The 22,323-nt window shown below is 53.8% G+C and overlaps 1 protein-coding gene across 1 annotated transcript; it reads right to left on the bottom strand.

Moving 5' to 3' along the window:
* Positions 1-1,533: 1,533 nt before the first annotated feature.
* Positions 1,534-22,169, bottom strand: MVK (mevalonate kinase). The gene is made up of 11 exons (XM_041729248.1): positions 22,073-22,169; positions 21,043-21,134; positions 19,800-19,947; positions 16,727-16,883; positions 14,887-15,042; positions 11,157-11,260; positions 10,485-10,530; positions 6,391-6,481; positions 5,915-6,031; positions 2,789-2,942; positions 1,534-1,824 (listed from the first exon to the last, which is right to left on the bottom strand). The coding sequence occupies exons 2-11, from the start codon at positions 21,118-21,120 to the stop codon at positions 1,673-1,675; spliced, it is 1,203 nt and encodes a 400-aa protein (XP_041585182.1). The 5' UTR covers positions 21,121-21,134; positions 22,073-22,169; the 3' UTR covers positions 1,534-1,672.
* Positions 22,170-22,323: the final 154 nt, after the last annotated feature.

The following is a 22,323-nucleotide window of genomic DNA, read 5'->3' as shown; positions in this document are numbered from 1 at the left end:
GGCACCCGCTGCCCCCTAGTGGCCAAGGGCAGCAGCGCAGGGCCATTTTCAGCACGTCCTGAACTCCCTGCCCAGCCCCCCACCTCCTTGTGTGCCTCACGAAGGCCCAGGGTGGCTGGAGCTCCCCACGGGAGGGCTTTTTGATGGATTCTCCGGTTTCAGAAGGTGCTTTGAGTAGTAATATCAAGTTCAAATAGGGCCAGGTAGGTGCCAGGCACTGGGCGACAAGCACTTGAATATTTTTTCCCCACCCAGGCAATTTCAGGAAAAAAAAAAAAAGATTCCAGAACCTACAGATTTTTGCTTTCAAGTCTGTGAATTTATTTATTTATTTTTAAAGATTTTATTTATTTATTCATGAGAGGCACAGAGAGAGAGAGAGGCAGAGACACAGGCAGAGGGAGACCAGGCTTCATGCAGGGAGCCTGATGCGGGATTTGATCCCCGGCATCCAGGATCATGCCCTGAGCAGAAGGCAGGAGCTAAACTGCTGAGCCACCCAGGGATCCCCAAGTCTGTGAATTTGTGAGTGCTCACGACTCCAGGGGCCAGGAAACTTAAAACTCCCCTTCCTGGAAAAGCAGACAGAATTGTGCCAGATGGCTGATGGCCCCAAGACACACAACAGAGTGACCCAAAGCCCTTCTTCTTCTTTTTTTTAAATATTTTATTTATTAGAAACAGAGAGAGAGGCAGAGACACAGGCAGAGGGAGAAACAGACTCCATGCAGGGAGTCTGACGTGGGACTTGATCACAGACCTCCAGGATCATGCCCTGGGCTGAAGGCGGCACTAAACCGCTAAGCCATCGGGGGCCACCCCACCCAAAGCCTTTCTTTCCTTTAACTCCTTAAGAGCTCCATGGAGACAGTGACCAGAGAAGGGACAAGGACAGAGGAGGCAGGCACGGACGTGAAGGAGACGGTACCAGATGGTCATCCTTCTTTCTAGACACTGAGTAAAGCACTGGTTTACTCAAGAGCTTTTTATTTCCTCTCTGCTGTGTTTTCTGCAAATCCCATGGGTACAGACTGGAAGAAACCGGGTACATCCACCATGCCTTTGGCCAGCTCTCAAACGGGAGGGCGGAAGGCAAAGACCACCACCCAGACCACCCCTAGGGAGCCCACAGTCTCGCCGGAGAGCAGACCACACAAAGTGCTGAACGGTTCAAACAGACAGGATGAACAGGAGGAAGGTGGGACTAGGGTCACCTCCCTGCCAGGGGTCAGGGAAAGCTTCCTGGAGGAGGTGGGAGGGGCCAGGCCCTCAAGACAGGTAAAGAGCAGAGGCGCGGGAGGGAGAAGGCACACTGCTCCAGAAGCCAGACAACTGCATCGGAGCCGCCAGCCCAGTGGGCAGAGGGTGTGAGAAGGCGACAGAGGCCCAAAGCAGATGGGTGTGTGGGAGCTTCGGGGAGGATAGGAAGCTCCTCACATCTCACAGGACCCCACATGGTCCCACTGCCCAGTGGCTCGAGAAGGCAGATCACAGACGGGGTCTTCCAGGGCACCCCAGCCCACTGTAGGTTCCACGTTGCACTGCTGGGCCTGGAGGGGTGCGGCCGCTGGGAAGGCTGTCACGCAGGGCTGCGGCCCGCTGGCCAGCAGAGGTGGACTCTGGCACCCGGAATACTCCAGGTGGGGCTTCTTGTGCAGCGGGCGGGCTCATCTCAGAGGCCATCCAGGGCTCGCTGCACCTGGGTGTCCAGGGAGGCAGCCGAGTGGATGGAGACGCCGGGGGCCCCGATGCTGGTCTCCCAGCAGTCAAACCCGCAGCTGGTCAGAGCCTGCTTCATGGCCTCTACCTCCGGCTGCTCCAGATCTGGGCGGAGGGAAAGTGGAAAGCGGCAGGTCACCCCACAATCGTCTGTGCCCTTAGAGACTGTTCAGCCAGGAAGAGGCCTGGGACCAACCAACCAGGTCTTCCTGTGGGAATGTCGAGCTCTGCACCCTCTTGGTGGTAGGGGGCACTGGGGTGTTGGGTACAGAGCAACCGTTAAAATCACGAGTCACATGGACCTGGCCTTGTCATGGATCAGTCCTGGGGCCTCAGACAAGTGACTTCCCTTCTCTGAGCCTCAGTCTCCTCATCTGGGAATGAGGCTAAGAATCTGTACCCCTCACAGGTCCCTGTGAGGCTCACACGGGAGAATGCAGGCAAGCCGCCTGGCACAGCGGACACGTCCCAGGAGCCTTCTCTCTCATCACTGTCAGTGGCCATAAACTAGGAGCCCACGGTCAAGGTCGGCCGCTGGCTGTGTGACACCTGGGAGTGCACAGAGAGCCGTGGAAGGGGCTGAGGCCACAGTGGGCTCACTGCAAAGCCACAGCGAAAGGTGGGATGGGAAGACGAAGGAGGCAAAGGTAAAGAAGGGGAGAGAAAGCCCTTTGTTTTGTAGCAAGGTCAGTCCCTGTCCTGGCCACATCAAGAGGTGACAGCAGGGGAGAGGGGTGAGGCTGACACGAAAGATGACAAAGTCCTGGTTATTTCTCAAGCTCGTGGGAGACTTGGCCAGTAAGGAGGTGGTAGGGACAGCCACCACAATATGAGCCCCTACCACAGCCCAGCCCTGTGCCTGGAATCCAGACAGCAATCCCCTAAAGAGAGGTCGGCATCCTCATTTTACCACTGCAGCAACAGAGGCCCAGAGAGGTTAATTAACTTGACCAAGGACACACAGCAGAAGGGAGACTGTCCTCCAGCTTCTTCTTCCTCCCAAGGCAACTGCCCAGGTAGGACCTCTGCATGAGCCCCGGGTGGCGACTGTGCCCCGCCCCCCAAGTACCTGGCCTGAGGAGCGTAATGCCACAGCCACCGCCGCCCGCACCAGTGAGCTTGCTGTGCAGTCCATGGGCCATGGTCACCTGGCACAGCTGGTCCAGCGAGGCATGGCCCACGCCGAGGGCATTCAGATGGTGCTGGTTGATATCGATGAGCTCCTGGAGGAGAAGGTTCAATCTGTTCCCACTGGACATGCCTGAAACCAAGGTCTTGCGCCCACCCCATCCATGTGACAGCCGCTGGTTCGGGACAGCGAATGGCTTATGCAAGCCAGCACTGTGTCCCTCTCCACTGATGAAAGAACCTCTCCTTCCTGCAGGACTCCTGTGGGACTGGGATGGAGCTGGTGGTAAATACATGTTCCAGGCCTGGCCAAAGAAGCCTCTGACCATGGTGATTGGTCAGGGACGGGCCTGTGACCATAGTCCTCCCAGGGTTTTCTCTGCCTCTGCCCGGGAGCTGCTAAAATTGAATTGACTTCAGAGGTAAGCTGCCAGACTGATCTGCCCTGCACATGGTCAGAGATCATATGCAAGATGGAGACTTCGGACTGAGTTGTTTGGCCCCTGGATCCGGCTATGCCTGAAGTTGTTCTTGCCAGTCTTCATAGTTTTGAGCCCATAAATTCCTTTTCTGCTAACGCCTGATGTTAATGGATTTCTACCATCTGCAGGAATCTGAAGTAATATGCCATCCTACAGCTGCCTCAGATGCCCATTTTCAGAATAAGAACTGGTTTTTGGTTCTAACAGGGTCACAAAGTAGGGGAAAGAGCTGTTTTTCAGGTTTCTTTGATCCTGCATAAAATTCCTGTTCTTCTGAGGCTCAAACAAGATGCAGGTTGATGAAATACCAAAACTGACAGCTAACACAGCCCAGGTGCTCCCGACTACATTTATTATACCAGTGTTTGCCAAACACTGTGTTAGATGCTGGGGCTCTAAGAAGAGCATCCAGCTATAGTCCCTGCCAGGCAAGTTAAGAATGTGGGATCTGGAGTCAGGGGGGCCTGGGTTTGAGTCCCAGCTCTGTGACTTCTTGGTCCTGGGGCGAGGTCTTCCATGCCGTGCCTCAGTTTCCCCAACTATAGAACTGGCATTGTAAGACGCTCTGTCTCATCACTGTGGGGATGAAACGAGGTGAGTTTTCGCATGATGCCTAGCCTGAGATTAGGGCCTCTGGAAAGTCTGCTGCTATCAGTACTCTTATGGTCACATCACCATCATCCCCATTTTAGGGGACGCTAAGGCTCAAGGAGGAAAGTGACTTGCCTAAGGTCACTGAGCTGGTAAGGTCCTGAGCCAGCACTGGCAGCTGGGTCTGCCCAATGCAAAGCCCATGTTTACCCTGCCTCCAGGAGCGCCCTTGGCATTCCGGCTGCCACCTACTTCTCAAGGTGTGTGGCTTGACAGCACACAGCTCTGCTCTAGGGAACAAGGAGTGCCTGCGTGCCGCGAGGGTTGCCAATCACCGAGCTGTCTGCTGAGGCCCACCTGGTTCTCCTGCCCCAGGCTGTCGGGCAGGCTCGGGTCAGCCCTCCCCTGCAGCCCGCCTCACACACCCCAGCACTTCTGACAAATGAGCAGACAGGCGTGATGGCCTGGTGGCAGCCCTGGGTGCCTTTCCCCAGCCCCAAGGGCTGGATGGGAGGGAAAACTTCTGGGGGCTGCTCTCTATGCCTGAGCGCCAGGTGTCACGTTGCCGAGGCAGGTTTCAGACACCTGTCACATTCTGATCCAAAATCTGTCAAGGATCAGATGACAGGTTGTGACACAGGAGAACAGCTCGCTGGTTTGAGCACAAAGCTGTCCAGGAGCCGAGCTGCACATTTCAGCGGCTGCCACAGCCAAAAATATACACAATGTATAATCAACGTGCTGTTCTGTGGCATTCTCTAGGGGCTCAACAGGGTATATTTTAGGCAGTACTCTATCATTATTAATTTCCTACTCAGGAGGACTGTGTTCCCTCCTTTGTACATGAAAGGAATTGAAGCCAGCCATGCAAATGCTGGGGGACTGGAGGCAGACAGCTATGGAAATGGGGAGGTAAAGCACAGAAATGAGGGAGGGTCGCTGCCCTGGCCCGGGTGGGTGGGTGCTCATTAAAGATCTGTTGGCCTAAGAGACAAGCAAGTCATTCAGTTTGATGCCTGGCATGTCAACCTACTAGTTGGTGAACCTTGGAGAAAGTTGCTCCTTAGGCCTCAGTTTTTATATCTGTAAAATGGGGACAGCATACCTACTTCCCAGGGAGGTAATTATAGAGATTAAGAGAGAAATCACTTGTAAGAAGGCTTAGCCTAGGAGCTGCTCTTTTACGTCGACCTGTGTTTGCCAGCCACCAGGACTGTGGGGATAAGCCTGCGCCCTCTGGCTTACTGTGCTGGTGGTTCATCAGGAATGATGGCTGCACGTCACCTCCCAGGCCTTGCTGTGTTAAGATGCTCCAGTGGGACCAGCAGGAGTGAGCCTGGGATCAGATCGTGACCTGATCTAAACCCAAGGTCTCAGCCTCTATACGAGAATTATGCAAAGAGTGGTGGCTCAGGGAACAATCAGGAAAGAATTGTGTTAGAGTATATCTGAGCTGCAGTGCCTGTGTGGCTCCGTTGGTGAAATGTCCCGACTCGTGATTTTGGCTCAGGTCGTGATCCCAGGGTCATGGGATCAAACCTCATGTCAGGCTCTGTGCTCAGTGCAGAGTGTGCATGTCCCCCCTTCCTCTGCACCTTCCCCACTCCTAAGATAAATACATAAAATCTTAAAAAAAAAAGGGACAAATGCAGTCAGCAAGGACAGCAAGAAAAGAGGTGGCCATGCAAGAAATTGCCCCTGGGCCAACAGAAGATGGTGTCAGCACTAGCCCGGTGCTCCTTACAGGCATGAACCCAAACCTGGCCCCTAGCACGCGCGAGGCCCTGCCCTCGGTGCTTTGCATGTCCTGGCTCAATGGCTTTGAAACATCTATGAAAAGGCCTAAGGAAGCAGGCTGCTGGCCTTTGTGTGTACAGGAGCCCAGGCCTAGGCCCGGCCTCTGTGCTTCAGCTCGGGGGATCCCAAGGTCAGATGAGCCCCCGTCCCAGACAGTGGTGTGGGTGAGACCCTGCATCCTGCAGAAGGGCTCTTACTTCCAGCACGAGGTAGTGCTCCGGGGCCGGGGCCGAAGCCATCTCCTCCAGTGTCCGCTCGCATTCCAGGGAAATAGCGTTTATAGAGGTCAGCAGGGGGGCCACGATCTCAGGGAACTGGAGGGAGAGGAAGCAAGGGCCAGTGAGGCCTGGGGTTGGGCAGACACCGGACAGCTGCCGGGCATCAGGAGGAGAGAGGTGTCCCCCCAGGCCCCCACTCTGAGGAAACCGCCTCCCTTACCCTCTGGGTATCTGCCTTGCCTGGCCCCCTGACATAAGTGGGGGATTCTCATCGCCAAGCCAAGGGGTGGGGGGCACAAAGCACCTCCCTGCCTGCCAAAACCACCTCCCCTCCCCCGGTCCCCATCACCCATCTCGCCCCCCCACGAAGCCCTAGGGCAGAGGGAGAGCTTGAGCCCCCAGACCTGGCTGGCCTGGCCCGGTGAGAACCCTGCCAGTGGTGGCACAGGATGTACCTTAAGTAGCCTGCTCCTGACGCTGGCCACGAGAGCCTTGGTGCTGCGAGGGACTTTGGTGTTGGTCAGCAGGATCTTCAGAGCCGGCAGCCTACAGGGCGAAGCGGGGCCACGGTGCGCTCAAGGCGGAAGCCTGATCCCAAGTGTCACCCCACCCTGACACCAAGGAGAGAGCGGAGGCCCAGGGAAAGGACATCGGGGGCCAGAGGGATAGCGAGGGGAGCAGGGGGCTCCTGCTGCCAATCGTAGCTGCATCTCCGCTCCAGCCCTCAGGCAGATGGACACTGTTTTCTGGCTCGCCACCCACCCACCTGATTGCAGTTGAGCACCTACTATGCGCTGGGGACACGTGAGGGGGGACTGGCTTAGCCTGGAGCTGCCAGAAGACGCCAGGTTCACGGGGTTGGAGTTCAAAGGCACGACAGCCAAGAGTATAAGGGGTGGAGGCTCCGTCACATGGACCACCTTGGCGTGCTGGAGTGGAAGGTTCCAGGGATTTAGGAAGAAAAGCGAGCGGGATGTGGGGCAGAATCTGGCCGGGGGGTGGGGGGGTGCGCGCAGGGAGGGAGGATACCGTGTTAGCGGGTACCGGGGAGGGCGGGCTCGTGCAGGCGTCGGGATCCCAGCACGAGGAGCCCATCATGCCCTGCCCAGACCAGCTGCCCTGGCACAGCCAGATCTCCCTTGTCATCCAGGGGAGATCTCTGCCCTGGTCAGAGTCGGTCGTCCCTGCTCAGCTGCCCCAGGTAAGCTGGCTCTGCAGCACGACCCCGCTGCCCTCACCAGCCCTCTGAGCTTTCGGATACCTCCTAAGGTCACAATCCCAATTGTCCCATGGCTAGCGGCCTTTGGAGGCTCGGGGCACCGTTTCTGGTCATCCCCAAGCTGCCTGTCAGAGCGCTGTGGGCCGGGGATGGAGGCTGGAGCATCTGGACGAGCTCTGGCCCGAGACAGCTGGAGACAGCAGACCCCCTGATACCTTTATCCGTTTTTCTTTTCACAACCCAAGACTGTAAAATCCAATAGGGCTGAGAAAGGCTGCCAGAAACCTGCTTGATCTCACCGCCCATAAGCCCATGAAATTAATATCGATTCTCAGCCTTGGAGGCTGGCTTTCTTTCTTTTTTTTTAACTTTACAAAAGATGAACATTCTATTTGGCTTTTCTTTTCCCCTTAAAGACAAGCCGTTCTTCAAAAGGGCAGCGTTCTGGGAGGCCGCATCTTGATCCACTTCGCAAACAATGCATTTTTTTTTTAATGGAGAAGCACCATACGTCGTTGGGGGGGGGCAGGGGGAAAGGGTTCCTCTTGAAGCCATCGGTGGGATTAATGTGGAGTCTGGCCTCCCGGCTTCTCAGAGAATCCGCCATCTGCTCGCCGTGGCGCCCTGCAGCCAGCACTGAAGGTCGGTCAGCTCTGTGTTCCCATTCATCCGGGTGGGAGGAGTTGGAATATTGGGTCTTCATCTTCCTTAGATAAGTCCTCTGCGAGCAGGCTTGCTGCCAGCCCCACCGGTCCCACAAACCCCCATGGCTCCTAGGGCATCTAGAGACCACCACCCAGGCTATGCCCTGTTAAGTGCTTGTGCCTGCTAGGCCTGGCTAACTCTCCCATTTTAGGTCCTTTCTGCCCTCCCCGGGTGTTCACTCTGGCCATCCTGGCCTCATATTTGCTGTTCAACATGCCAGGGACGCCCCTGCCTCAGGGCCTTTGCACTTGCATTTCCTCTGCCAGGGACCCAGCACCGTCCTCAACGGCTCCAGGACTCACTCTAGGGTTTCATCCAGGTCCCTGCTCAGATGTCATTTCATCGGAGGCTCCCCTGGTCATCCATTTGACTGCCTGACAGGCTCTTACAGAGCCATTGTTGGCTGTCTCCTCCCACAAAATATGAGTTTCATGAAGGCAGGACTTACTCTTCCCTGCTCAGGCCCCAGCACCAAGGATGCGGTATTTGTGGAATTAAATATGGTCAGCAAAGGGCAGAGCACCCTACAGATATTGTTTCTGATTTCATGCTCAGGATTCTCATAATATAAACCAGGAGACATCCGCCTCAGGAAAAGTGACTCACTCAAGAGCACCTGGCTCATGAGTGGCAGAGCTGGGCTCAAAGCAAGGCCAACAGACCCCAGAGCCTCCGTCTACCACACCACCACCAGCTGGCCTTGGGGCCTCTCCTCCTGCCTCCCACCATCTGGAAAAGCCTGTATCACTCATCTCTCTCAATTCCCCTCCAGTAGAACGTACCTATGTGCCCACACCATGTTTTAGCTGGTCTTCTATCCCTGGGGCCTAGTGCAGTGCTCAGGATACAACTACCTCTCAGGAAACACTGAACGAGATGCCACTTCCCCCATGAAGGACCCCCACATCTGTCGCTGAACTTCGGACACCTCTCACTGCCATCCACAGCAGCTTCAGTACACCCTGGATGGCTTCGCTCTGAGGATGAGTAACTGCCTTCTTGGATAGACTGTGAGCCCCATGGGCAAGCCCAGGTCTGACATCTAAGTCCTGACCTTGACTCCTGATGTCACTGCATGGGGCATCAGTCTACTTGGCAGAGGTGGCCCCCTGGGCCCCTGGCTCCACTGCCCTGCATGCACAGCAGCCAGAGCAAGCTGGTTCTACTCTCCCCAACAGCTCTGCTTCCTCCTCTGTGCAGAGTGGAGGTTGTCATCCAGGGGAGATCTTGGCCCTTTAGGAGACATGTGGCAATGTCTGGAGACAATTCTGGTTGCCACAACTGGGAGATGGGGGAGGTGCTACTGGCATCTTGTGGGTAGAGCTCAGGGATGCTTCTAAATATCCTAAACATGCTGCATAAGGCAGCTGCCCATCATAAGGAACTACCCAGTTCACGTCAATGGTACCAAGGTTAAGAAAAAAAAACCCTAATGCAGAGGCTCAGAAAGGCAGGCTTGGCTCATGGAAGCCAACAGAGCTGAGGCAGGAAGATCTCAGAGGTGCAGGTGGAAGCAAGAGTACAGCACCACTATGCCACGCCAGCTCATAGAGCCACTGACAGAGCAGCCCAGTTGGTGAGGGCAGCGGGCTAGAAGCCCATCCACAGTGAAGAGGACTCTCATCACCATGGAAAGGCCACCAGGGTGGGGCAAAGCGCCCTGGGACAAACACCACCACTCAACTTGATCGAGGGCTCAAGGAACTACCAAAAAACACCCTCCTGGGATCCCTGGGTGGCTCAGCGGCTGAGCATCTGCCTTTGGCTCAGGTCATGATCCCGGGGTCCTGGAATTGAGTCCCACACCAGGCTCCCCGCAGGGAGCCTGCTTCTCCCTCTGCCTGTGTCTCTGCCTCTCTCTGTGTGTCTTTCATGAATAAATAAAATCTTTAAAAAACACCTGCTCCTGCTTGCAGAAGCACATGAACATGCTTCATTCCCCACATCCGGCATTTGCACTCCGAGTTCAAAGAGAAATGTTCTATTTTAACATGCACGTTTGTAAGTGCGATTCCTCTGGAGGGAGGGGGTCAAGGAACATGTGAAACAGGCTGAGAAGTCATCACAGGTCGCCCCCGCTTGAGGCTTCTCACAAGCTCTGGAGCCCAGGCTCTGCCCTGAGGGTCTCACTGTGGCAACTCTCGTGTTTCCCCACAGGGGCTCTGTGCGAGTGTCTGTCGGCCTTCCCCTACTCCACCCCTACTTCCACGTCCCACCCTGCCGAAACTGTGGCTGAGACTCATTTTTATAGCCGTAGACCCTAAGACAGTGTCGTTAGGAACACAGGGAGACATCAGTTCTTGTTTGCTAAATGACTACATGATCAAATGAATTAAATGAATGAGAAACCAGGGGTCTGGTGGGGATAGTCATGCTCTAGAAGGTGAACGGCATGGCCACGCATGACCTCTCCCTCTAAGCTCTTGGCAATTTAAGGGCCATAGCACAGAAATTAAGAACAGGGTGCCCTCCTGGCCATGGCCTGTGAAGGCCTCATGGGGGAGAGGATGGAAAGCCTGGGGACACCAGGCCCACACATTCCCTCCCCAAGAGGTACAGCCCCCCGCCCAATGGACGTGTTGATGCAGCCAGGAGCCAGGAGGTGCTGCGCCACCCCACAATTACCTCTTTATGGATGAGATCTTTCCTTGTTGGTATCGGAGTGCTCCTCCTAAAGAGAAAAGGCAGTGGGTTGGGGCTGTAGAAAAAGCTATGTAACTTTGCCTCCTGATGGAGAGACCAGGCTGGAGGTGGGGTGAAGGTGTTGGCCCATCCAGTGAACAGACTGAACCCCACCACCAGTCATCCCAGTTTCAGTTACAACAAGATCCAGGAAGGTACAAAGGAACTCCATGCTCTGCCAGGGAGCCTGCCCTCCCCCCAGGCTGCCCAGCCTCACCCACAGGCCACGTGGGGAGGGTGAGCCCGGGACTGTGGCCAGGTCCCCTAAGCCAGTGTCCTTACTGGAGGGCGGCCCAGCTCGTGTGGCTACCAAACACTCCAGCAATGAGTGGCTCTGCAACTTTATCCCAGGGATCCTTGTAAGGTCCCTGAAACTGTGGCTTCCCAGACCCCACCCCAACCCCCCAGAAATGCCCCCAGAGATTCGGGGTCAGGAGGGGTGAGGCAGGGCCCTGTAATTTCTCCCACCCCTCGTCCACCCCAAAAAGGAAAATATTATGTTCTTCAGAATTTGCTGATTTCATTCACCCAAACCAACAGCCTGAGCATCTACAATGATCCCAAGAATTTCTAAAATAATAAAAATAAAGAAAACAAGCCTGAGGCAGCCCCTACCCCAAGCGCTGATGGTGTTGTCCACTCCAGAGGGGTTCCCATGAATCATTCTCTCCCCTTGGAAGGCCCACTTGTTAATTAATTCCAAATCCTCCATGGTCCACCTAAAGAAGACACAGAAGTTCATCTGGACCTCGGTGGAGAGTAAGGGGCCAGGGCTGCTGGCGGTAGCAGGGGGAAGGATCCACAGGTGGAGATCAAAAAAGTCAAAGGGGCTTGGGCCCTTGAACTCAGAAACAGAAAAAAACCAGAATCTCTCCACTACCGAATGTGCTGGACCTTCCCTTCCCTCTGAAACCTTCCTACCCGGCACCGGCACAGTGGAAGGAGACCAGGCTTTGGATGCACACAGTCCTAGCAGCTGAGGGACTCTGGGCCCGTTACCTAAACTAAGCCGCATTGTCCTCATCTGTAGAATGGTCACGCCTGTCGAAGGCTAGTTCTAAGTGTATCCAGGGCCAGCGAGGTGGTCTGCAAGCAGTGGGCAGTGTTACTACTGCAACAGACCCCTACATAAGCTCCTGTTCTGGAACGTAGCCTCCTATGAGGAAGAGTGAGCAGAGGCGTGACTTTTCCCAAAGCCCGACTGTTAGGAACGTGGATTCCAGGTGCCCCAGACACTGTTGATGGGTCAAGTGTGCACTGACCACCTCTGGATCTTTCCTGAGCACATGGCCATGCTGCCTTCTTCGGGAGAGGACAGCTTGAGTGAGCAGACCCCAAGCCATGAGTATCGAACAAGGATACATGGTCAGCCCCTCCCCTGCCCCCGTCTCTCAGCTTTCATTTCCTTTCTGAGGACCGCTTGCCCCCAGGAAACAGGGTGCTGTGGCCCCAAGAATGCCAGGCCCCAGGGCAGAGCTATGCAGCAAGCAGGGACCCAGCCTGCCCCTGACTCTCTGGGCATTTCTGAGCAATGGCGTCACATCCGACCCCATTTTCTGATCTGTAAAACATGGGTAATCATGTCTCCCTCATTGAGGATGTCTCAGATAGTAACACACCAAGTGCTTTGTAAAACGCCGGGGAAACAGTATGGGCTCTGGAAGAAGGCCACCTGGAATCGCAGCTCCTGGATTCACCCCAAGCCCAGTCCAATGCTCATTTGCTGTGAGGCCTTGGGCACAGCCATCACCCCCTCTGAGCCTCTTTCCTCACTGGGCAAAAGAGAATTTGATGGCCTCGCCACTCACGTGGTGGCTGAGAGGCTAAACACCATCACCAGGTGCCAAGCACTGTGCTTTTCTCAAATGGCCCGTCTCCGTAATCTGCAAAAAACCCTACAGGGAAGGTACGGTTACTCTCCCTCTCCTACAGAAGAGGAAACTGAGGCTCAGGTGAGTAAAGCAGATCCCAGTGCTACTGACTGCTACGTTAGGACCACATCTGTAGGCCGGAGCCCAAGCTCTCAACCACTGAGCTTTATGGTACCAACGAGACTCCCTCAATTGTCCACTATTTACTGAGCATCTACTACATGCCTGTGACTAAGCTCACAGCAGGGAAGGAACCAGATATGGCCCCCAATAGCTTGAGGCTTGGTGTCTTATAGAGAGTGGATGCCTAGAAGCAATCAGCACTTAACGACCAACCTCCAGGAGATGGGTGCAATGCAGGGTGGATGGAGTGTACCCCATCTGGATTGCGGACAGCCTGAGGGACAAAAGGGGGTGGTCAGCAAGGCAAGACATGTGAGGGAGCACTCTAGACTGAGGCGGTATAGCATCTGGAACTGGACAGGAGCTGACCTTCACTGGGAACTGAAAAGTGAATGAGCAGCAGGGCAAAGGGGCAGCTGGACCCAGCCCAGGACCTGGCCTTCTCCAAGGAGAGTCTCCCTCCCCTTCTGTATACTGTTCATCCTTCGGAGGCTCAGATTTCTAACCCTGTCTTCACGGGAGACTAGATTCCAATTCTGTATGATTTGGAAATGCTGGGGCCAGGGCAGGGGCTGGGGCCTGCTCCCATCAAAGGTCAGGGGAAGGAATGACTGGGCCTTCAGGGGAGGCGAGGAACTGGTTATAAGGAAGCAGCGGGGGGGGGGGGGGGGGGAAGCGCACACACACGTGCACACGTGCACAAGTCACTTGCATCTTCTGAATGGCACAGCTAGTCTGCTGGCCCATATATACAAGTCTATTTGGGGGACCCCAGGCATGCAGGCCTTCACCGATGTAGGTTACAATCAGTGATCCGCACACATTAACAAGCACCATTGTCTCTTGGGATCACTAAATGTCAAGGTTGGAGGGCCCCCCAAAGGACCATCAGGTGCAGTCCCTCGTTTCCAGATGAGGAAACAGAGCCCAGAGAGACAAAGGGGTGGCCCAGTGGCTTACAGCGAGTTAACAGACAAACCTCACTGAAATTCCTGAAAACTGTCACCTTGCACTAGCTGCAGGTGCGTCACTCATTACCTTCTGGATTCTTGCCCTGACAGAAGCCGCCTCTACCCTCACCCCTGCTGCTTCCCTCGTGCACAGGAACTATCCAAAGCAAGCCTGAGGAATGCTGACAGACGCATCACACCAAGAGCCCCCAGATCCGCTGTGGCCACGAGGATCAAAGGGACCTTCAGGCTTAGTCTGAATTCAACTGTATTTTAACCTCCGTGTCTCAGAAGAGAAATCATTGGTCCTGACAGGGTGCCCAGAAGGGCCTGGGCTATCTGAAAACCACAGCACTTTCAGGGCAGAGGAGGGAAACCTCAATTCAAAAGCAAGTTCGGAAAGAGGAATGAGGTCACGAGCTACAGCTTGTGCAACATGTCCTTTGGATCTTGTTTCAGTGGGTGCCCGTCTTGGGCGTGGAGGGCTCTGGGAGGAAACACTCAGCCACATCCAACCTGGCACCCAGCACTGCCTGAGTGGCTTTCTCCTTTGCTGGCTACACAGGGAGGTGGACGAGGCCAGCAGCGCCCCCCTCCTGATGCAGCATGCAGTGGCTACTGACAGCTCCCCAGTGGGAGGGCTCCCCTTAGCCCTAGCAGGGCCCAGGAACAGGCCTCACCGAGAAGCTGCCAGGCTGGATTTTGGACTCGGGTGGGGCCCGGGACAAACTGCATAACCTCCAATCCTGGGGTGGCTGCTCCAGGTGCATTCCCCAAGCCACAGAAATGGGTGCCGACAACACTGTCCCAGTGAGCCTCACTGACTCCTGGTGGGGATCGCAGAGGCGATACCCCCTCCCGGAGTGAGGCTGAGGGCTCCTACGAAGGGAGATGCCTTAATCTAATAAATACCCTGTGTTGATTTCTTGGCACACTTTACTTTTTCTCCTTCTTCTTTTTTGCATAACCATCTGGTAGGACCTGTTACAGAGAAGGACACTGGGGTCCCAGGAGGTACAGCGGCATGGCCAAGGTCCCACAGGGAGTTAATGGGAGAAGTGGGCACCATGGCTTCCTACGTCTGGGCTCAGGTTCTTTCTGCCACACCACAGATACCTGAACCCAAAAGAGGCAAGGTGGGGGTGAGGAGTGGGGGAGAAGTGGCTTAGCAAAGGGGCAAAGGGGTCGGTCTCTGGGTCCAGGCCACCTGGGTGGCAAGTCTCGTCCTGCCATCACTAGCTACATAGCCCAGGCCCACGCTCTGCCTCGGCTTCCTCATCTGTACAATGGCCACGTGACACCTCTCACCTCACAGGGTGGCAGGGAGTCCTCAGCAAGGGAACACACACTCGGGTCGTGGTGCCCAGGGAGGACTATGACCAAGACAAAGGCAGTGATTACCTGCTAGTGGACTCGCCATTGTTCTGCGGGTTCGGAATCGCCTCACACGCGGTCAGGAGAGCAGCTGCCAGACACACAGAGTAGGCGGCGCTGGAGCCCAGGCCAGCCCCCGTGGGCAGCTCTGACCACACCGTGATATCCAGGCTGGGCAGGGTCCTGAAACACAGTGGGGCACAGAGCATGGCTCCCTTGAAGGGTAGCGAGGTGCCAGCGTCGAACTGGCAGTCATGGTCCAGGACTGAACATTGGCAGGGTCTGACCCCAAGCCTTTGCCCTAGGTATCTGAACTTGGGGACACTTGTCGACCCCAAAAGTGGCCCTATGGGATAGCAGGAAGTCATGGTGAATCAGCTTGGAAACAGGTACCAGAATCACTTATGATTATTTTTTTAAAATTTTTGATACCAGAATCATTTCAAGCATGATGTTCCCTTGTGAACCACCAATCATTTCTCTAAACCCCATCCTGTTCCCTGCAAGAGTGAGGCTCTTCTGTGGCCCTGCTCTGTCTGTATCCCCGCCTGGGAAAGCTCTGTACCGCTTTTTCCCCCAGGCAAATTCCTTCCCATCCTGCAAAACGCTTCTCAAATGCTCCTTCCACTGTGAAGCTTCCCCTGGCCACCCACAGGAGCCATGCCTAGCAACCCTCGACGACCCCTTTTCTCTATTGCTGCCTTATCTAGGTGATGCGTTCTATCAGGCCTCCTTTCTATCACTAGAAAGTTCAGAATCACGGCATCTTGCATGTATTTCTCCCAAGCAAGGACTGTCAAACTTTGTGTTCTGTATTTTCTATTAAGCAATGCTGCTGTCTTCCAAAATGTAAAATGATAATGCCTAATCTGCTTTTCAAACTGCACCCACCCGCCCCACTCAGATCAGGAGGTTCTGAAAGGTGCATCCCTTCCCGGAAGGCGACATGCCCCACTCAAGTTGAAATCCTCTGGTGGGACAGCCCGGGTGGCTCAGTGGTTTAGTGCTGCCTTCGGCCCAGGGCGTGATCCTGGAGTCCTGGGATGGAGTCCCACGTCGGGCTCCCTGCATGGAGCCTGCTTCTCCCTCTGTCTGTGTCTCTGCCTCTCTCTGTCTCTCTCTGTGTCTCCCATAAATAAATAAGTAAAATCTTAAAAAAAAAAAAAAGAAAAGAAAAATCCCCTGGTGGACAGCAACAGTTGAGACATTTATGAATGTGTCCTCTGCACTGTGCCTGGCCCAGGGCCTGCTCAACGCATCTACTGTCTGAGTAAAGGGGTGCCCCCTGAGGCTTTCCCTTTGGGTCTGGGACCAAAAAAAAAAAAAAATCACAGTGAAAAATCCCTATGGGCTAGTTATAGAGCTAGGCCCATTTTATATATAATATTTCTAACCCTCCAATAGTTTTCTGATGAGAATAACCTAACAATATCTCGTATTTCTCAGGCAGTGTGCCACACATAGCACTTTAGATAAATTAACTCACTAACCCTCACAAGAAGCCTAAGAGGTAGGTACTATTACCACCCCCATTTTACAGATGAGGAGACTGAGGCCCATGAAGGGTAAAAACCTCAAGGAAGGTGGTAGGCAGCCGTTGTGGAGTCTGACCCAACCTGACCCAACTCTCCATCACCATGTGACGCTGCCTCAACGGCACTGCCATCCTCTGGGAGCTGCCTCCCCGAGGGCAGACAGCCCAGATCCTATCTTAAGGGGTGGAGTGGACGCATGCTTCACTTGGCGAATTACAGGGTTTCCCTGGAGCCCGCAGGCCATGGAACAGGGCTGCCTCTGTGGACACGGCATGGGAAAAGCCGTGTGGTAGATTCAGGAATCTGGCTTTGGGTCTAGGCCACGCACACACCTCTGCTTCCGGCAGATGGACAGGTACAGGTAAAGGAAAGCCAGCACAGCCAGACACTCGGGGTTGGCGCCATCCTTGGGGAAGCCTGCCACCTCCTTCAGCTTCTCCACTTGCTCTGAGGTGGGCGCTGCGGCGTCCCCCGTGGCATTCCCTGGCTCTGTCACAAACAACACGTGAGGCTGGGTGAGAGGGGTTCAGGCGCTTTCATAGACCACACAACACAGAAAACCGAGCAGTAGTGAGAATCAGAATCTGATGGACATGGATTCATGGCCTGAGCACCAGGACCGCATCTGCTGTTGGTCTTCCGGCTTTGCAGGCACACAGACTTGGGTGTGGGTCCCAACTGTCCCATCTATGGGTGCTCTGGCCTTGAGCACATGCCTTACCTTCTCTGAACCCCCGTTTCCCTCATTGGTAAGCAGGAATACCTCCTCTAAGATAAACTGAAATAAAGGATGCAAGACCCTCGGCGTACCTCCTAGTGTGTAATACATGCTCAATTAATGGTAGTCTTGAAACACAGATGCACACAAAGCAAATGCTAGCTCAACTACCCAAAGGTCTGCATTTGACACCCACAGTACAAAACCAAAATGAAAGGAAGCATTAAATTATTCCCTGGGCACCTGGGTGGCTCAGTGGTTGAGTGTCTGCCTGTGGCTCAGGTGGTGATCCTGGGGTCCTGGGATCAAGTCCCACACTGTGCTCCTCACAGGGAGCCTGTTTCTCCCTCTGCCTGTGTCTCTCATCAATGAATAAATAAAATCTTTAAAAATATAAAATTATTCCCCAAATGTGTCCCTCTTCTCAAAACTATTCGTGAGGATGGGACACTCACAACCAGAGAATGGGAAGTGCTGAGATTTGCTTGGACCTCGGGGAGAAGCCCGGGAGCAGTTTCTCTTCCAGTGCACAGAGGAAGCTGGGCCACTGTCCCCCAAGAGCCTGACGAGGCCAAGCAAGCCCGACCAGCTCATCTTTACAAATAGCTCCCTGAGTCCTGGGTCCAGCTGTGAAGGGGACAAAACACTGAGCTTGCTGTATTCATGCTGGGAAACACTAGGGTGGGGACACATGAAACGCTAGGTGTTCCCTGAAATTAGGACACACTAAAAGTGGCCAAGCCAGTTAGCAGACATTTCAGGGCCCTACAGGGGAAATAGAATGACTCACTGAGACTCTGGAGAGTTTAGAAAGATCTGGTTCTGAATCCTTTCTGCATCACTGACAATGCTGTGTGACCTGAGCCGCTTCACTCCTGAACCTCGATTTTCTCATCCATAAAATGGGGATGGGGGGTGCCTGGGTGGCTCTGTCAGTTAAGTGTCTGCCTTTGGTTCAGGTCATGATCCTAGGGTCCTGGGATAGAGCTCTGCATCAGGCTCCCTGCTCAGTGGAGAGTCTGCTTCTCCCTTTCCCTCTGTCCCTCCACTTGCTTGTGCTTTCTGTCAAATAAGTAAATAAACAATCTTAAAAAAAAAAAAAAAAAGCAACAACAGGGATGGCTACCACCATCTATGTCCAAGGCAGGCTGGAGAATTCTGAGGATGCCAAAGTACATGAGACACTAGTCCAGTGCCTGGCACACATAAAGATGCCCAATGAGACATTCATGGTGGTTGTAACTATTAGGAGGCAACCAAACAACACTGAAAGAAAAAGATGGAAGAGCCTGGCAATCTAGTAGAAAACATGTCTCTGAAAGGCTCGTGTTCCATACTCCTTTTCCCCTTGGGGAAATCACTCCCAAGCCCTCACTCATGTCCTGCACTCTTCCAGGCCCGGCCCACCTCCCATCCGGCTGGGTCCTCACAGCAACCCTCCCAGGCAACAGGACTCTGCTCAAGGAGGCTCAGGGGGTTAAGTGATCCGTCCAAGCTCACACATGCAGGCAGAGGGGTCTGGGACATGTGCCACGCTACCTGCCTGCTCCCACCAGTGCTACTGACACATGAAAGCAGCAGCCAGCCTCGAGGGGAGGCCCTGTGCACCATGGAAAGCAAGGTCCGGATTGCTCTGGATGGCCATTTTCTGAGGCCTGCTCCAAAGCAGTTGGGGCTCTTCATGGAGGATATTCCTGGAATCACCCAGGGAACTTCTTTCAAAATACACCTGCCTGGGGGTGCCTGGGTGGCTCAGTGGTTGAGTGTCTGCCTTCGGCTCAGGGTGTGATCCTAGGGTCCTGGGATCGAGTTCCACATCAGGCTCCCCACGGGGAGCCTGCTTCTCCCTCTGCCTGTGTCTCTGCCTCTCTCTCTCTCTGTCTCTCATGAACAAATAATCTTAAAAAAAAAAAAAAAAATACACCTATCTGGTCCGCTTTCACCACAACCCCCATTCTTTTATTTATTTATTTGTTTATTTATTTATATTTTTATTTTTAACTTAATTTTATTATTTTTTTAAGATTTTATTTATTTATTCATAAGAAACACAGAAAGAGAGGCACAAACACAGGCAGAGGGAGAAGCAGGCTCCATGTAGGGAGCCTGGAGTGGGACTCGATCCTGGGTCTCCAGGATCACGCCCTGGGCTGAAGGCAGTGCTAAACTGCTGAGCCACCCGGGCTGTTTTTTTTTTTTTTTTTTTTTTTTAGAGATTAACAATTAACAAGTATGTTACTTTTATTTTTAATGATTTTGAATGATACCCAACACCAATCGATATCTTCTCGTCAAAACCATCTTCCAGAAGGAAAGCTCCCTTTGTCCACTCAGACCTTAGGACCCTCTCAGAGGTAACTAATCACCACTGTGTGTACATTTGTACTGATACTAAAGCTGGGCCTTTTCTCAGATACACACTATTTGCATCTTGTGGCTTTTCACCCAACAATGGGCCTTGAGGATCAGTCCACCACAGCCCACAGAGACCTAGTGCATCATTTGACACTCATTTAAAAAAATAGGTAAGTAAAGGTAACTTTACAGGGTCAAGAGAGAAAACACTCCTGGAGTGGCTGGTCTCCAGCCCCCTCAGGGATGGCTGAGGATAACTACCCAGCTCTCCCCTTCCCCATCTGGTCAGAGCCCAGGCTCTTGAACACCTGGTTCCTTCTCACTGCACTTACCCAGAAAGCTTGTGTCCTGCAGCTGAAGCCTGGCCACATCCCAGGCCCGCTTGACGCCAATGTTCGGCAAGTTGAGGCACACTTTCCCATTGCTGTGGGGCTGAAGCCGGAGGAATGTTCTCAAATTCAAGGCCACAGCCAGGGCTATCTATAGAATAAATGGCAAAAGCAATGAGCCTGAGCATGGGGTAGGGGTGGGGTTGCAAAGACTTTGGCTCCATCTTAAAAACAGGGGCTAATGTCAATGTGCTGAGGAGAGAGACCACATACTAGTATACAGGGCATGCCCACCTATGCCCTTGGCAGATGCCTCTGATCAACCTTGGCATGCCCTCGTCCTATGTGGCACAGATGCTACCTATCAGTTAGGATAGTTAATATCTTATATTTGCCCGCCCCATGCAAAACCTCAGAGGTCCTCAAAACCAAGGAATGGCTTCCCCACAATCACCATGTTAGCAAGGATAAATATAAGTTAAGAACATAAAGCATGACAGAGCAGAGGAGCGGAAAAAGGATGAGCAACGTGTTCAGACTCAGGTTCATTCCCAGTTCTGCCAAGGTGCAGAGGACCCTGGTCAAGCTACCAATCCTCTCCTAAGCCTCTGCTTCCACATGTGCAAAATGGGATAATCAAAGTTTAACTTCAGGGGGGTCCTCTTAAGAGTTAAATGAGATAATGCATATCTCAGATTCCTTTGCTGGATCTTACTCATCTTCTCCATTTCTGAATGTTGGGGTGCCCTAGAGCTCAGTGCTCCCATTGAAGCCCACCTTCCAGGTTGACTCATCCCACTGACACAGCTTTTTTTTTTTTTTTAATTCATAACTCTTTTTTTTTTTTTAAAGATTTTATTTATTTATTTTTAAAGATTTATTTATTTATGATAGACATAGAGAGAGAGAGGCACAGACCCAGGCGGAGGGAGAAGCAGGCCCATGCCAGGAGCCCGATGTAGGACTCGATCCCGGGACTCCAGGATGGTGCCCTGGGCCAACGGCAGACGCTAAACCGCTGAGCCACCCAGGGATCCCTGACACAGCTTTACATTTCAGCTTTGTGCTCTTACTGGGTGAGACCAGAGAAGCCCTTTGGTGGGTGTAAGACCCGTCTCTTCCCTGCTGTGTTGCAGAGAAACTGGTCTTCTCTCTTATGTATTCCCAGGCGATGCCTTCAGGCTTCCTTTTAGCTTAAGGTCAGGAGAAAGGGTGCCCAGTTCTCAGAGGCTCTGGGGGCCTTTACCTTGCCATGGACCACGGCATGCTCTCCATGAAGGATGACTTTCCCTGGGGCGGACACCAGCAGGACTTCTGACAGCATGGCTCCGGAGAACCCTGAAAGACAGAGCCAGAGAGGGGATGAAAGGACCCAGATCTTAGAGATATTAGAGATGCCCGTTCAAACTTATCATCTAACAAAAAAGGCAGCTACCATTCAGCACATGCCATGCGCCCCAAAGACTGTGCAGTGCAGCAGCACATTAAACACATCAGGAAGACTCAGGTTCAAACCCCAGGTCTTCCACTCCCCAGTGAGGTCTTCTTCACGAACTCCCTCAAACGGCTAGGCAACTTGGTTTCCTCAGGTTACAGGAGAACTAGAACTGTACTTACCTCGATGGGGTTTGGAAAGGTTACATTAAACAAAGCAAGCGGAACACCCGGCAGCGTCTGGCACATGGTGATCATTCCACTAAGATAGCTATTTATTGCTGGCTCTGTTCTTGGTTCCAGCTTTTACGATCGCTACTGCTGAAGGTGGAAAGTTAAGTGAAATCAGGGGCCGGAAGGAACGCCTCCCTGGACTTTTAGGCTGTTTCCCATGCCTCACGATGCTTTACCATGGGCTGCACAAACAGCTGTCGAGCCCCCTCCTGCGCGCCCACGCCAGCATCTCTGCATCACAGAGTCCTAGAAAGTGACTCGCTCGGTCTACAAGTGTTGTAGATTTTTACACATCGGGCAGAATTACCATCCGTTTAAGGCCTCACGTGCACTACCTTCGTACGGTAAGGCCCGAGCCGCACTGTGAGCCGAGTACTATCGTGATTCCCCCGTTTCTTAGCGGGGGAAACTGAGGCAAGGCGCCAGGAAATCCATCCACTTGCTTGCCCAAAGCTCCGGATCACTTCAGATTCGAGCTCGCCCGGCGCTCGGGACGGACTCCCAGAGTCGGGGAAACTGAGCCAGAGGAGCCAGAAGCGCGGCCCGAGGTCGCGCTGGGGCTCAGCCTCCAACCTCGCGCCGCCGGCCGCGCGAGCCCACGTCCTCACCTGGCCTCAGGTGGTCCTGGGACCCCAAGCCCGAGCGGCTCTGGATTTAGTGCCCGAGCACCGCCCCGGTCCGGGGAAATCGTCCTATCTCTCCGCCAATCAGAGCGCTCGAGCCGTTAAGCGATTGGCTTGACCATTGGCCAATAGACTGCTCAACCAAGCTGTCACGGGTTTCCCCGCCCCTTCCGCAAGCCAATGGGAAGCAAGCCCCTGGGAGTGTCCCGCCCCGGTCGAGAGCCGCAAGCCAATAG

This window comes from Vulpes lagopus, chromosome 14, assembly GCF_018345385.1.
Source record: "Vulpes lagopus strain Blue_001 chromosome 14, ASM1834538v1, whole genome shotgun sequence".
Lineage (NCBI taxonomy): Eukaryota > Metazoa > Chordata > Mammalia > Carnivora > Canidae > Vulpes > Vulpes lagopus.
Note: the sequence above shows the minus strand (reverse complement) of the source record. Positions and strands in the feature narration are given on the sequence as shown.